The following is a 15,975-nucleotide window of genomic DNA, read 5'->3' on the forward strand; positions in this document are numbered from 1 at the left end:
ACAAGCTTCTTTGTCTACCAATGTCATTCCACGCCATTTCCCCACTGACAGCTCGGAACATGTCACTGACTCGAGCATCTCGTCTCCTTACTCCCAAGTCTTCCCAGCCCAAAGTATTCAACATTTTCGTAACACTACTCATTTGTAGGAAATCACCAAGAACAAATCGTTTTATTATTTGCTTTGGCAGTTCTCGTATCAAGCAGTCCTGATGTTGGTCCCATACATTGGAACCATATCTAAATGGGATCTTACGAGAGACGTATACGCCCTCTCCTTTATATCCTTACTACAAATCCTAAATACCCTCATAACATGTGAAGAGATCTGTAACCTTTCTTTACAACCTCGTTAATATCATTACACCTGTCAAGATCATTCCTTATATTAACACCTAGGTACTTACAGTGATCCCCATGAGATACCATCACTCCATCAACACAGTAATTACAAATCAGAGGACTTTTCCTGACGTTTCATCCTGTTTACTATCATACCATTTTCCGCTGTCCATCTCACAACATTGTCTAGGTCTCACAATCCTGCAACTCATAATTTACTGCTCTATACAGTATAACATCTTCCGCAAATAGCCTTATCTGTGATCCCAGCTCTTTACTCATATCATTTGTATATACATATGAAAACATACAACAACAAAAAAGCAAAGTCATCTCCGTACAGGCCGTGAAGGCCCTTGGAGGGGTGGAAGGTAAAGACTTCCACTATCCATAACCTCGGCACATGATGGGGTAGAGTGGTTAGCTCTACGCCCGGCCGCTTTTGTCCTCAGGAATTAACCTGGTACTCATTTTTGGTGTGGGCTGAGTGAACCTCAGGGCCACGTGCACCTCCGGAAGTGGAAATCTTGTTTCTTAAATTTTTCGACTTCCTGACGGGGAGTCGAACCCACGTCCTTCCGGGTGAACCGAGTACGCCTTTACCGCCTCGGCCAGGCAGTCCCTTAAAAAATATAGAGGTCCAATAATACTGCCTTGAGGAATTCCCCTCTTAATTATTACAGGGACAGATAAAGCTTCGCCTACTCTAATTCTCCGAGTTGTACTTTCTAGAAACTTAGCCACCCGTTCAGTCACTCTTTTGTCAAATCCAATGCACTCATTTTTGCCAGTAGTTTCCCATGATCTACCCTATCAAATGCCTTAGATAGGTCAATCGCGATACAGTCCATTTGACCTCCTGAATCCAGGATATCTGCTATATCTTGCTGGAATCCTACAAGCTGAGCTTCAGTGGAATAACCTTTCCTAAACCCAAACTGCCTTCTATCAAACCAGTTATTAATTTCACAAACATGTCTAAGATAATCAGAAAGAATGCTTTCCCAAGGATTACATGCAGTGCATGTCAAACTGACTGGCCTGTAATTTTCAGCTTTTTTTCTATCACCCCTTCCTTTAAACACAGGGGCTACTATAGCAACTTTCCATTCATTTGGTATAGCCCCTTCATGCAAGCAATAATCAAATAAGTACTTCAGGTATGGTACTATATCCCAACCCATTGTCTTTAGTACTGTATATCCCCCGAAACCTTATCAATTCCAGCTTCTTTTCTGGGGTTTGAACCCACTATCTCCTGAATGCAAGCTCACAACTGCGCGCCCCTAACGGCACGGTCAACTCGATCGGTTGGAATAACCTCTCCTAAACCTTTATCAAACCAGACAGTAATTTCGCAAGCGTGTCTAATATAATCAGAAAGAATGATTTTCCACAGCTTTCAGACAACACATGTCAAGCTGACTGGATTGTAATTACCCGCTTTGTTTGACACCCATCCCACTTGTATAAGGGGGTTAGTGTTGCAACTCTCCATTCATTTGGTATCGCTCCTTCATGCAAACAGGAATCAAATACATATTTCAGATATGGCACTATATCCCCACGCATAGCCTGCAATATATATCTCCAGATATCCTATCAATCCCAGATACTTTTCTACATTTCAACTTTTGTATCTTTTTGTAAGTGACTTTATTATCACAGGTAAATTTCAGTAATTCGCCAGTGATTTTCGCCTGCTCTATCCAACTACCTATGCATTCTGCTGACTGAATACTCATGAATACACTTGTTCATTAATAATGTCTGGAATCTCCTTCCTGGAACCTGCTTCTGCCTTAAATTATCTATACAATCCTTCCAATACTCCCTAAAATCCATATGGCTGCCAGTAATATTTGCCATCATACTATCCTTAGCTGACTTCTTTTTGCTAAATTCAAAGATCTCCTTACTCCCGCAATCATTTCTAACTCTTATTTCTTTCTGCTCTGCACCTCCTTCTTAATCTCTTTATTTTCCTGTTATAATATAACGGGTCCTTACCATTACTTACCATTTTTAAATGTGCATACCTGTTTTTACACTCCCCAACAATTGCTTTAAACCCATCCCATAGGTGTTTACATTTTTTATTTACCATTTTTCATTGATCGTAATTGCTTTTCAAAAATTTGCCCATGCCTCTCTTATCAGCCATACGGTATTGCCTAATAGACCTAGTCTTCCTTTCGACCACATTTATTTTTAACTACGACTAGGACATCTTCGTGATCACTAGATCCCGGAAGTTAGGCAAAATGCCTTTTTTAATCTAGGTGGATATATCGAAGTGTAACATAGAGACAAACATGTTTTCGTACGTTTGGGAACAATAGGACCAGTTATTATTTTGCCTTCTTTTGCCTATTTTAGTTTCTGTAGCCTATTTGATAGCTTAATGCTTTTTTAAATTGTTGTGGATATTTTCTTTTGTTATTTATGTATTAAAATTAATCATTGAAAGAAAAACTATAATTCCAATGTACTGCATTAATAATAAAGAAAAATCATTTTAGCTTAATAGATAAAAAGTAACATTTACATAAATGATATGAGGGTTGCCAGAACACGTCCTTGCTACGTAAAATTAAGTGATGCTGGTGATTATTGTTTTGAGAGGAAGAACAACTTGGTAATCATCCTCTGATAATACTAATCAGAAGGAAAATGGAAGAGGTCCTGTACTTGAAAAATGAAGGTATCGACAAAAGAAAAGGGAAGGACCACGGAGAGTGTTAAAATGAAAGACTCCCCAGGCCTCGCAAATCTAATATCGTCGGGTTGGAAAAGGACAAGAATTGACCACCAAGGGAGGTTAGACTGGAAAGGTAAGAGCGAGGAACCTGTCACAAGTAAGTGGAAGCAACGCCACGCTCAGCTAGGGGAACCGTGGTTGTTAACCCACACTCCCAAGTTGAGAGGCCCCGGTTCCCCTTTTAGTCGATTCCTCTTACGACCGACAGGAGATACCGTTGACGTTAGTCTATCATCACCTCCCACAGGGGGATGCAAGATTAAGAACTAAAATGTGATGCAGATGTGTGTTACTTAGCTTACATTAAAACATCTTTATTATCTTAGTTCTCAATTTTTGTCATTATAAATGCCTATTTTAATTATTGTGCAGACTATTTTCTAAATGTTAAGTGCTTATTTGCCTGCCTATTTTAGCAAAATTAAATCCCTGAACTTCCGGGCTCTAGTGATCACTTATAACATCCATCACTTCAATTTCTCTTATAGGTCATCTGGTTTTATCAGCACCACGTCTAGAATATTTTTGCCTCTAGTTGGCTCCGTCACTTTATGATTCAGCTGTCCTTCCCTTATTAACTTATTCACCATTTCTTGGTCACTATATCTCCAAATGCAGTTACCTGCGCAACAGTAGTTACGTAACTGGTTCCAGCAATAATAATAATAATAATAATAATAATAATAATAATAATAATAATAATAATAATAATAATAATAATAATAATAATAATAACAATATTTAGGGGAATACATACAAAGAGGAGGATCAAACAAGGCGTCTAACATAGAACGAACGGAAAAACTCCAGAAAGCATACATACTCACATGGTCACACATTATAATAAGAAAAGCATATCAAGACAGGCCAAACTTAGACACTACAAAACAGCCGTATTACCAGAAGCATTGTATGCGTCAGAAACGACCACAATTGCAGCATCAGGTATCATAGAGACGGAAAAAACAGAACGTAAAATTCTCAGGAAAATATTTGGACCAATAAACAGAGATGGCATATGGATGAAACGACCTACCGAAGAGCTGTACTAGCACACTGACAGACTCACACACATGATCAGGAAACGCAGACTAACTTTCTATGGGCACATACAGAGAATGGACAACAATAGACTTACACAAGCAAGAAAACAGATTGGTATCATGAAATAGAGGAAGATTTAAGGCAGGTGGGGTTCAACAGGCAAATGATAGGAGACAGAAAAGAATTCAGAAACAAAATTAGGAATACAAAATTTATAGTAAATGAGAAGAAAAAGACAGGAAGATTGTGGACAGAACAAAGGAAACAGGAGCACAGCCAAAGGATGAATATATTTTGGGAAGAGAAGAGGAAGAAGTGAAAGAAGTAAATTGTGTCATCGCGAGATTTTCGAGTTCAAACATTGTCCATAAGGGGAAAAATGATATGAATAATAATAATAATAATAATAATAATAATAATAATAATAATAATAATAATAATAATAACTGTGTTGCTTCAGCTGCTACGTGATGCGATGTCATTAAGGTTATCTAAGTATTAATTTCGGCGTTCTATTTTACTCTACCAGATGGCAGAGAAACAGATCTCTGCTGGGCAATCCATGGCGGAGTTTTACTTAATTTTGTCGGATAAACAACAAATGTGACGCCAGAGATATTTTACATCGGACGACATGGAGTGGCGAATGGACATTTTTCTTATCTTAAAAAATACGACTACTTCTGCGGGGTTTGGACCCGTAACCGTAATAATGGGATCCGGAGACCGACACTCTTACCAGTGGTCCATAGAGGGTGCTACTGGCTCCAATGGAATGTCGGGATGGTACTTAATACATACATACATTATATAGTGTGGCCTCCGGAGTGGCCTGATACAGGTCTTTTGAGTTGACACCCTTGGGTGTCCTGCGCGTATATGAACATGGGACCTCTATCTTGGATGAAATCTAATGGTGAAGACGGCACAAATACCCAGTCCCCGACTCAGAAGAATCAACTAATGAAGCTTAAAATACCCAACACGAGAGGAATCGAACTCAGGACTACTTGAACCAAAGGCTATCATACTAACCAGTTAGCCACAGAGCCGAAAACTTAACATATAGAGCATGGCGACTTTCTAAACATACTAGTAAAATGTGTACAATAATCTTTAGATTATACCAACACAAAGTACATTAATGAGAACAAGTGACAATAGATCATTAGAATTACAAGATTTAAAAAACTACGGAGTAGCTAAAAAGAAGAACTTACCTGTGGGTATGTACACGTTGCCCGATGGTGTCCGCACGAGACAGGACGGCTCGAAGTCACCGTCGCGGTCCGCCGGATTCCCCATGATGCCCGTGGTAATACGGCCGTTTAGTCGGTTCATCGAGGGATTGCGGGGGGGCACATCGGGGGGAGCACTATCTAGCAAACAACCTGGAACACACAAACAGTCCAAGTGCAAGTGAAAACTGAACTAGCTGTATCGTAAGGCTACTGCTTCCAGCATTCATTATAATCTACCCGGAAGTGTGAGACTATGGAGTGTCGCTCAGTTAAATGATAAACGGCTGCAAGCAAAGCGTGGGTTGCCTCTTCACACAGTTCGATAAGCAACACAGGGAATCTAAAATACTATGCATCACAATATTGTTCCGTTAGTTTACTTCCACTATATCAATCTGATCGTCTTATATCTTACACAGCGACATTCTTCTTTTTTTTTTTTTTCTTGGTATAATCTCGTACAAACTAACAAAAGCATTGCCTGGACAGCAATATACACAAAGGTTATTTGCAACTCTGAAACGAAGAACATGAATTCTGTGCCTCCGTTGATATAGTATGCAAACGTTGCTTTCCTAGGTGTGGACGCAACATCAAGTTCATAACACTAGCCACATGAGTTAACATTTTAATAAAAAAGAATGAGAAACTAAAGTCACTTCTATGAAACGAATCTTTATTAAGTAAAATTAGAAGAAAAAATACAATAAAGTGTTAAACAGATAGAAATCACTTACAATACATTGAAATGAATGCCTTTGCTGGTGAGATGTAGTGTTTACAATGCACTATATCTTCTCGTATAGGCTAGAATAAATTTGTTACTTTCATTGACTTGTCTCAGTCTCATCCTTGGCTTTGACAATATGAAAGTGACTGAGGTATGAGCGATGCTAGTAATACCATTCCTTATGCAGCCAGTCCCTGTTATGAATGGTATGAAAATATCACTCATAGGGTCGGCTGGTGCGTGCATTTCAGTGGGCTTGGCAGACTGATATGTGAGCAACTTCTGGCTCAATGAGGAAAGCAACGGGAAACTACCTCGCTCCTCATTTCCCTAGTACGCCTCTTCAGTGATGCCTAGGCCATCTATGACAGATGTTGGCATAGCTGTGGAGGATCAAACCAGCCTTCGGGCTGAATACCCAACATACAGATTGAAATGAGGCCAACAGTGCAGTGTGTAATTATGGTACTACCGAGCTCGTTAGCTGCAGTCGCTTACTGTAAGTGCGGCCAATATCCAGTATTCGGGAGATAATGGGTTCGAGTCCCGCTGTCCGCAGCCCTGAAGATGGTTTTCCGTGATTTCCCATTTTCACACCAGCCAAATGCTGGGGCTGTACGTTAATTAAGGCCACGGCCGCTTCCTTCCAACGCCTAGCCCTTTCCTGTCCCATCGTCGCCATAAGACCTATTTGTGTCGGTGCGACGTAAAGCATCTTGTAAATAAAATTACGGTGCTACGTGTAAATTAAGTGTCGAAGAAAGAGTTTCGCCTGTAGAATTATTCACTGAACTACTTACAGTGCTATACAGATTTCAAACTAAACCATACAAATACAAGTAGGGAATGCACAGTTTACTGGAGTTCAAAAGAAAATACAGCACGGAACAAAGGCTCGACACCTTATGAACACGCTTCACCATCACGTAGCATATATATCAATCGCAGTGATCCATCTGCATCAAGTATCAAGACCAAACCAGGTCCAGTGGCTCAGATGGAGAGTGCTTGCTTTCTGAACCCGAGTTGGCGGGTTCGTTCCCGGTTTTACCCAGTGGTATTTGAAGCTGCCCAAATATGTCAGCCTCTTGTCGGTAAAAGAACTCCGGTGGAACAAAATGTCGGTACCTTGGCGTCTTGGAAAACCGTACATGTTGTAAGTAGTACATTAAAAGAATAATAAACATACAGTACTTTACATACATGCATCTTCGTTATGGACAGGTTTGCCTTCAGTGTTCAGTCTGGAAGCCTCTGTGAATTAATCCTTTTTTTTTGTTTTTTTGCTATTGGCTTTACGTCGCACCAACACAGATAGGTCTTATGGCGACGATGGGACCGGAAAGGGCTAGGAGTGGGAAGGAAGCGGCCGTGGCCTTAATTAAGGTACAGCCCCAGCATTTGCCTGGTGTAAAAATGGGAAACCACGGAAAACGATCTTCAGGGCTGCTGACAGTGGGGTTCGAACCCACTATCTCCCGAATACTGGATACTGACCGCACTTAAGCGAAATTAATCCTTAGGCCTGCAATAAGCTCTGCGGCCTCGTTTAGTTTTACACCTCACCATTAATTAAAAACAGACTCCAATCATCGTCACCTTGATCTATCTCTACTTCTCTTACCCTCCATGGCTGAGGTAATTGTTCTCTTAGGTAACCTATCGTTCTCCATTAGCCTCACATTACCCCGTCATCGAAGCCGGTTCATACGTACAGCTTCATCCAACGAGTTTCTTTTTTCTTTTTGCTAATTGCTTTACGTCGCACTGACACAGTGAGGTCTTATGGCGACGATGGGATAGGAAAGGCCTAGGAGTTGGAAGGAAGCGGCCGTGGCCTTAATTAAGGTACAGCCCCAGCATTTGCCTGGTGTGAAAATGGGAAACCACAGAAAACCATCTTCAGAGCTGCCGACAGTGGGGTTCGAACTCACCATCCATCGAGTTTATTCCTTAGTCTTTATATCCTCATTTCGAGTACCCTTCTGCCATTGTTCCAACTTTCTTGTACTGCAATTCTTCTTCTTCTTCTGTTATAAAAACCGGGATCTTTTACTAGGTACGAACCTATTTGAAATTAATTTTAAATGACTGCCACCAATCGTACCTCTCGAGTACTTTAATACTGAAAACATTTATTTCTTAGCAGATGAAGTAGGGGTTAAAAAACGTAAAATTAAGCAATTTCCTCAACTGCGCCGAAAGTTAAAGGGCTAAAGGGCTCTGAAAGGTTTCAAATTGTGAGTCTTGGATACTCTATCAAACTTTAAAAAAATCGAAAATCATTTCCGGCCTAAATGCAGTTCCGGGAAAATATTCTAAAAGTGCTTGTTTCTTTTCTCATTTTCTTTTTAAATCAAATCCTAGCCACATTAACTTATTTTCACAATTCGTTCCGTAATGTGTTCCTTGGTTCAATAGCCTCAGGTGTTTTTTTTTTTATTTTTTTTGAAAATGTCCACACCGAATGTAGTCATAAGGGCTTAAGTGAAACTCTGCATTGACTCACATTTGCGGTCGTAGTGGTAGAAAACGGCAAACTGCTCATTTAATCGACCTGATAACGATGACTAAGGAAAGGATTATAATTTTTAGCAATAAAATTAATAAAGAATGTATTCTCATAATTTATTATTATATTTTATTTACCTAAAATTCGTAACTCGTATCCCTAGGATGTTTTCAATATTGAGTTGCTTGCCTGAAGAACTGTGGATTTTTAAATGTGTTCGCGTATGTTAATTGCAGAGCCATGTTTTTATTATTTGCCGTTCAAAACCTCGAACGGCCTAGAGTCTGCCATCTTAAAAATATGAGGCCTAGTCTCTATCGCTGACCTATATTATTTCCTGACTTTCATGAAGTATCTGGTATAAATACAGCGTTCCGTCATGCGAATATGTCAGTATTTAAGTGCTGCGTTCATACTGAGTACAGTAATTAACATTTGGTGTGAAGCACAGAGGAAGTTCCTGTTTCGATAACGGAGTCGGCCATTTTGAATTAACATTCCTGCGGTAGTTCCCCGTTTCTTACTGTATTGTTACAGATCACACCCATGGAGATCGGCTGTACATCATTCTACTCAATAGTGAATGTGCGATAGTTCTGAATGTGGTGGTGCATAAGGAGGCTATAGGTTAACGTCATTTAAATTCAACAGATATTGCGTAGCTGGATAGATGATCACCTTCGGTAGTAGGCCTACGTGTTAATAGATCAAATCCCAGTACATACTGTACAAAAGTATGTGAGATTAACTGTAGAATTACCTAAAAAGGCAGGCAGTGGACTCGGTCAAGAGAGTCAAAGCAATACTGCTGAGGACGTCATTACACTGACCACGTGCCACTTCAGTATCTGCAGGCCATCTGGCTGCGTGCAGTCGGTCTGGCAGGCCTAGGAAATGGAATTATTATTATTATTATTATTATTATTATTATTATTATTATTATTATTATTATTATCTACTCATTGGCTGGGGGAATGATTACCTCAATGGCTTAGCTGCTGGCTTCGAAATCTTCATCTAAGAATCAGGTGGCGTCAGGAAGGGCATCCGGCCAAAACCAAACTGAGCTTGCGTGGATTCAGTGACCCCAGAAATAACTGGGATAAGCTGAAGAAAGTTTAAGCCTATTCTGCTCACTGGCTAAATGATCAGAGTAGCGGTCTTCGATTTAAGGGTCCCGGGGTAAGATTCCCAACCATGCTGGGGATTTTAGCCGCAACTAATTTATTTTCTCTGACTCGGAGACTAGGTAGTTGTGAACGGCTTAAACACCTCTTCATTTCCACAAAAAGATCACACTACCAAGCTACACTACACTACTAATCATACTACCACCACATGCATTAGTGATAATGATAATAATGTTTTAGTTATTAATGTTACGTTCCTCTACCTACTTCTACGGTTCAAAACAAAAGTAATGGACTGCAGTCGAACGAAGGCAGGTGATACAGGAAATATTAGATTAGGAAATGAAGTCTTAAAGGAAGTAGATGAATATTGTTACTTGGGTAGTAAAATAACTACCGATGGCAGAAGTAAGGAGGACATAAAATGCAGACTAGCACAACCAAGGAAGAGCTTTCTCAAGAAAAGAAATTTGCTCACTTCAAACATTGATATAGGAATTAGAAAGATGTTTTTGAAGACTTTCGTGTGGAGCGTGGCATTGTATGGAAGTGAAACATGGACGGTAACTAGCTCAGAAAGAAAGAGAATAGAAGCTTTTGAAATGTGGTGTTACAGAAGAATGCTGAAGGTGAGATGGATAGATCGAATCACGAATGAAGAGATATTGAAACGAATTGGTGAGAGGAGATCGATTTGGCTAAATTTGACAAGAAAAAGAGATAGAATGATAGGACGCATCTTAAGACACCCAGAACTTGTGCAGTTGGTTTTTGAAGGAAGTGTAGGTGGTAAGAACAGTAGGGGTAAACCAAGGTTTGAATATAACAAGCAGATTAGAGCAGATGTAGGATGCAATAGTTACGTTAGCACAGGCTAGGGTGGCATGGAGCGTGCATCAACACATCCGACCTCTCTTGGTCAACTCTTGTTTTCTTTCGACCCCGACGGTATTATGTTTTCGAGATCTAGGGAGTCTTTCATTTTCACGCCCTTCGTGGCCCTTTACTTTCTTTTGCTGATACCTTCATTCTTCGAAGTTTCGGACCCCTTCCAATTCTCCCTCTGATTAGTATTAATAGAGGATGGTTGTCTAGTTGCACTTCCTATTAAAATAATAATAATCACCACCACCACCATCACCCCAGGAGGTGTGGAAATAGCAAATGGCGGAAAACCACCTTCAGGGCCACCGACAGTAGGCTACTTTCACCATACAGCAATAGATTAAGGCCTGCGATAATTTATCAAGCCGTCTGTTGCTATTTCTTTATGGATGCAATATTTTTGTATCCTTCTCTTTGCACAGACCAGGGCAAAATGTAGCTTCAACTGAAGTCTCAGTCTCATTCATGGCTGTCATTGTATGAAAGGTACTGGGATATGGGTAGTGCTGAGTACTGATATTCACAGCACCAGTGCATCTGGATGTTATAAAAAGTGCTACACATTGGGTCAGTCATACTGCACTACTACGTTCTGGCCCAGTGTGGAAAGAAATGGCAAACTATCTCACTCCTCACCATGCCTCGTATGCCTCATTATGGCGCTACCATCGGTTTTAGCTGTTTTCTTATAACCGAAAAGATTTGCAGATACTATGGTTGTGATGACAGAAAGTGCACGAGAAATGATACAAAATTTAGAACTCAACACGAAACTAGGAGAATATGGAATGAGAATCAATACGAAGAAGACAAAAAATATGATAACTGGAGGAAGAGGTAGATATTGTCGTATTAATATAGGGGGTGAAGAAATAGAGCAAGTCAATAACTAAATATTTGGGACGTATGATCAGGGAATATATGGACTGCACAACAGAAATTAAGAAAAGAAGGCCATGGCAAAGGAAGGTTTCAAAAGAAAATTGAAATTACTTTGTGGGCCACTAAACAAAGATTTAAGGAAAAGACTTGCCAAGTATTGTATTTGGAGCATTGCGCTGTATGGTGAAGAGACTTGGACAGTACGGAAGAAAAACGAAGGAAGATTGGAGGCACTAAAGATGTGGGTATGGAGGAGAATAGAACAAGTGAAATGGGAAGACCGGGTAAGAAATGAAGAGTTGGAGAAGAACGAACTACGTTGCAAATCATTGCATGGAGAAAAATGAACTGGATTGGACATTGTTTGAAGAGGGACTGTTTACTGAAAGAAGGAATAGAAGGAATGGTGAAAGGGAAAAGAAGAAGAGGAACGAAAAGATATCAAATGCTGGACAACATCAAAGGATAGAAATATTCGGAGGTGAAAAACTTCGCTATGGACAGGCAAACGTGGAAGAGGTTTATCCCATGGCAAGTCCTGCCATAAAGCAGATTACTTGAATGAATATAACCGAAAACTCTTTGGTGCTGTTGAAGGATTGAACCAGCCGCTAGGCTAACAACAAAACAGATAGACAATTGCTCTAGGATTTGGAACACGTATTCGTATATAGAAGGTGAGCTGTCCATTTGGATAATGGATGCTGTTCCTAAAGTCGTTCCGCACAGCAGCGACGCGCCCCAGAGGCTGAATTACTCAACTTTAAACCAACTCTAAAACTTCGTTTATTCAGCAAAGTAGGACGACAAACGTACAGTATGTAAACTCAATTTCAGTTTATTTTATATCTTAAACTCCAATTAACACACACACAACTAATTCTGTGCCCAGGGTGTTGTTCACGGGGTATACAGTAATTACCCCTCCCACCTTCTCTTTGTTTGGTACCGGTTTCTGCAGACGAGTTTACCATTGCAGCGTCAGATGAAAAATCTTATGTATAAAGATAAAACGGCTCCCCTTATTCTATTGTCATTAACCTGCGTGGTGTTTTGGGGTTTCTTGATAAGTATGAAGATAGCATTAAGCTTTACCCGAACATATTTTCTTCAGTGTTAAAAACATTGTCACGCTTATATTGCAAACTGGTTTGGAATTAAGGAGATAATTTAAAGAAAGCAAAAACAAACATTCTGTTCTAAATGTTGATGTTTTTTGTTTATGTGGATTCAAGTTTAATGGTTCGGAATATTTTTCATTATTTCAGGATGTATACTGAAATCCTAATAAGACACGGCCGCTTATTAGACTAGAACAATCAATCAATACTGATCTGCATTTAGAGCAGTCGCCCAGGTGGCAGATTCCCTATCTGTTGTTTTCCTAGCCTTTTCCTAAATGATTTCAAAGAAATTGGAAATTTATTGAACATCTCCCTTGGTAAGTTATTCCAATCCCTAACTCGCCTTCCTATAAATGAATATTTGCCCCAGTTTGTCCTCTTGAATTCCAACTTTATCTTCATATTGTGATCTTTCCTACTTTTATGAACGCCACTCAAACTTATTCGTCTACTAATGTCATTCCACGCCATCTCACCACCGATAGCTCGGAACATACCACTTAGTCGAGCAGCTCTTCTTCTTTATCCCGATTCTTCCCAGCCCAAACTTTGCAACATTTTTGTAACGCTACTCTTTTGTCGCAAATCACCCAGAACAAATCGAGCTACTTTCCTTTGGATTCTTTCCAGTTCTTGAATCAGATAATCCTGGTGAGGGTCCCATACTCTGGAACCATACTCTAGTTGGGGTCTTACCAGAGACTTATATGCCCTCTCCTTTACATCCTTACTACAACCCCTAAACACCCTCATAACCATTTATGTGATTACCCCAATGAAGATCTTTCCTTATATTAACACCTAGATACTTACAATGATCCCCAAAAGGAACATTCACCCCTTCAACGCAGTAATTAAAACTGAGAGGACTTTTCCTATTTGTGAAACTCACAACCTGACTTTTAACACCGTTTATCAACATACCATTGCCTGCTGTCCGTCTCACAACATTTTCGAGGTCACGTTGCAGTTGCTTACAATCCTGTAACTTATTTATTACTCTATAGGGAATAACATCATCCGCAAAAAGCCTGACCTCTGATTCCACTCCTTTACTCATATCGTTTATATATATAAGAAAACATAAAGGTCCGATAATACTGCCTTGAGGAATTCCCCTTTAATTATTACAGGGTCAGATAAAGCTTCACCTACTCTAATTCTCTGAGATCTCTTTTCTAGAAATATAGCAACCCATTCAGTCACTATTTTGTCTAGTCCAATTGCACACATTTTTGCCAGTAGTCCCCCATGATCCACCCTATCAAATGCTTTGGGCAGGTCAAACGCGATACAGTCCATTCGTCGTCCTGAATCCAAGATATCTGCTATATCTTGTTGGAATCCTACAAGTTGAGCTTCATTGGAATAACCTTTCCTAAAACCGAACTGCCTTCTATCGAACCAGTTATTAATTTCACAAACATGTCTAATATAATCAGAAAGAATGCCTTCCCAAAGCTTACATACAATGCATGTCAAACTTACTGGCCTGTCATTTTCAGCTTTATGTCTATTACCCTTTCCTTTATTCACAGGGGCTACTATAGCAACTCTCCATTCATCTGGTATAGCTCCTCCGACCAAACAATAATCAAATAAGTACTTCAGATATGGCACTATATCCCAACCCATTGTCTTTAGTATATCCCCAGAAATCTTATCAATTCCAACCCTGCACAAATGCGGGTATCCGCGGTTTTATCCCCGGATATCCGTGAAGTTAGTGTCTTGGCGGATGCAAACAGTATGGCAGTGCGGATAATTTTGCTGATAATTTCCAAATAATTAAGTTTATTGATTTTCACTCAGGTATACTCATATTTTATGCTTATGGTTAGGCGACCCTTGTCCGTGATATGGGAGAATAGTGATATATAAAGAGCTCTGAGACCATAAAGCTGTAACCTAGGCCTAACTGGCTCCTGCCCGCAATTAATGGAAGGATGGAACAAAGGTCAGTACATCGTAGTTGTCGCAAGACAAAATTCCTCAGGAACCTGTGACTGTCCGTTTTAATACCTTGGGGGTAATATACTGTAGTTAAATATTTACAATATCTGCGGATAACCATTCGCGGATGCGGATAATACTTTGTATATATGCGCAGGGCTCTAGTTATAACCAGTCCCTGGACACCTTAATTAAAGGCCCTTGCCGGGCTGAGTGGCTCAGACGGTTGAGGCGCTGGCCTTCTGACCCCAACTTGGCAAGTTCGATCCTGGCTCAGTCCGGTGGTATTTGAAGGTGCTCAAATACGTCAGCATCGTGTCGGTAGATTTACTGGCACGTAAAAGAACTCCTGCGGGACTAAATTCAGGCACCTCGGCGTCTTCGAAAATCGTAAAAGAGTAGTTAGTGGGACGTAAATCAAGGAACATTATTATTATTATTATTATTATTATTATTATTATTATTATTATTATTATTATTATTAAATAAAGGCCCTTATAAAACATCCTATTTATTGTTCTTGTATGCTTGCTTAACCCTTTGACATACGGTATCTTCGCTTGAAATGACTCCAAGCAATGTGGTTATTCAATTAATATTCAGTTATAACCCCCTCTCCCCTCACTATGGGTGGGGCTGTAGAATAATATCTACGGAATCCCGTGCCTGTTGTAAGAGGCGACTGAAAGGGGGGACCAGGGGCTCTGAACTTTGAAACGTGGGTTGGTAGCAATGGTTCCCCTAGGTGAGTCTGATATTGCTTCCACTTACTTCGTGATAGGTTCCTCGCTTTCATCCATCCTATCCGACCTCCCTTGGTCAACTCTTGTTATTTTCTGACCCCGATGGTATTATGTTTTATAGATCTAGGGAGTTTTTCATTTTCAATTTCTCCCTCTGATTAGTGTTAATAGAGGATGGTTGCCTACCTGCACTTCCTCTTAAAACAATAATCACCACCACCACCACCACCACTCAGTTATTATAAGGACTGTTTAACAGGAATGTGTTACGCCAAACTTGTCCGCTAGGTGGCATATGTCTAATAGCCGGTATGAGTTTTCCGCTCCTCACTTGTTCCGCAAGTTATTTATTATGGAGTATTCAGAACCTGAGGTTTTCAAAGTAAATCTTTCATTTTTTTAGACAAAAGATGGAATGGCTGTCTTCTGCTGATGCTGGGAAAGAGAATGGAAATAATATATGTAAGATGACAATTGTCGATTTGATAGCAAATTGAAGGAAGGAGGAGGAAAAATACGCGGAAAGAAGCAACAATCGCAGTATAAAAATTTATCAAAATGAAAATGGTTTTGTCAAACGCTGAACTGCAAGGGCAAATGGGCTTTACAAATTCTGTACATGTCTGAAT

General features: G+C 40.0%; 1 protein-coding gene across 1 annotated transcript in view; it reads right to left on the reverse strand.

The window, feature by feature from the left end:
- Nucleotides 1-8,058, reverse strand: part of Ten-m (teneurin transmembrane protein Ten-m) — a 107,189-nt gene extending 99,131 nt beyond the window's left edge. Inside the window, exons 1-2 of the mRNA XM_068226818.1 lie at nucleotides 8,052-8,058; nucleotides 5,367-5,537 (exon numbers count right to left, since the gene is read on the reverse strand). Coding sequence (XP_068082919.1) covers nucleotides 5,367-5,537; nucleotides 8,052-8,058 — 178 coding nt within the window. The remainder of the gene's footprint in view (nucleotides 1-5,366; nucleotides 5,538-8,051) is intronic.
- Between the last annotated feature and the right edge of the window lie 7,917 nt (nucleotides 8,059-15,975).

This window comes from Anabrus simplex, chromosome 3 (assembly GCF_040414725.1).
Source record: "Anabrus simplex isolate iqAnaSimp1 chromosome 3, ASM4041472v1, whole genome shotgun sequence".
Lineage (NCBI taxonomy): Eukaryota > Metazoa > Arthropoda > Insecta > Orthoptera > Tettigoniidae > Anabrus > Anabrus simplex.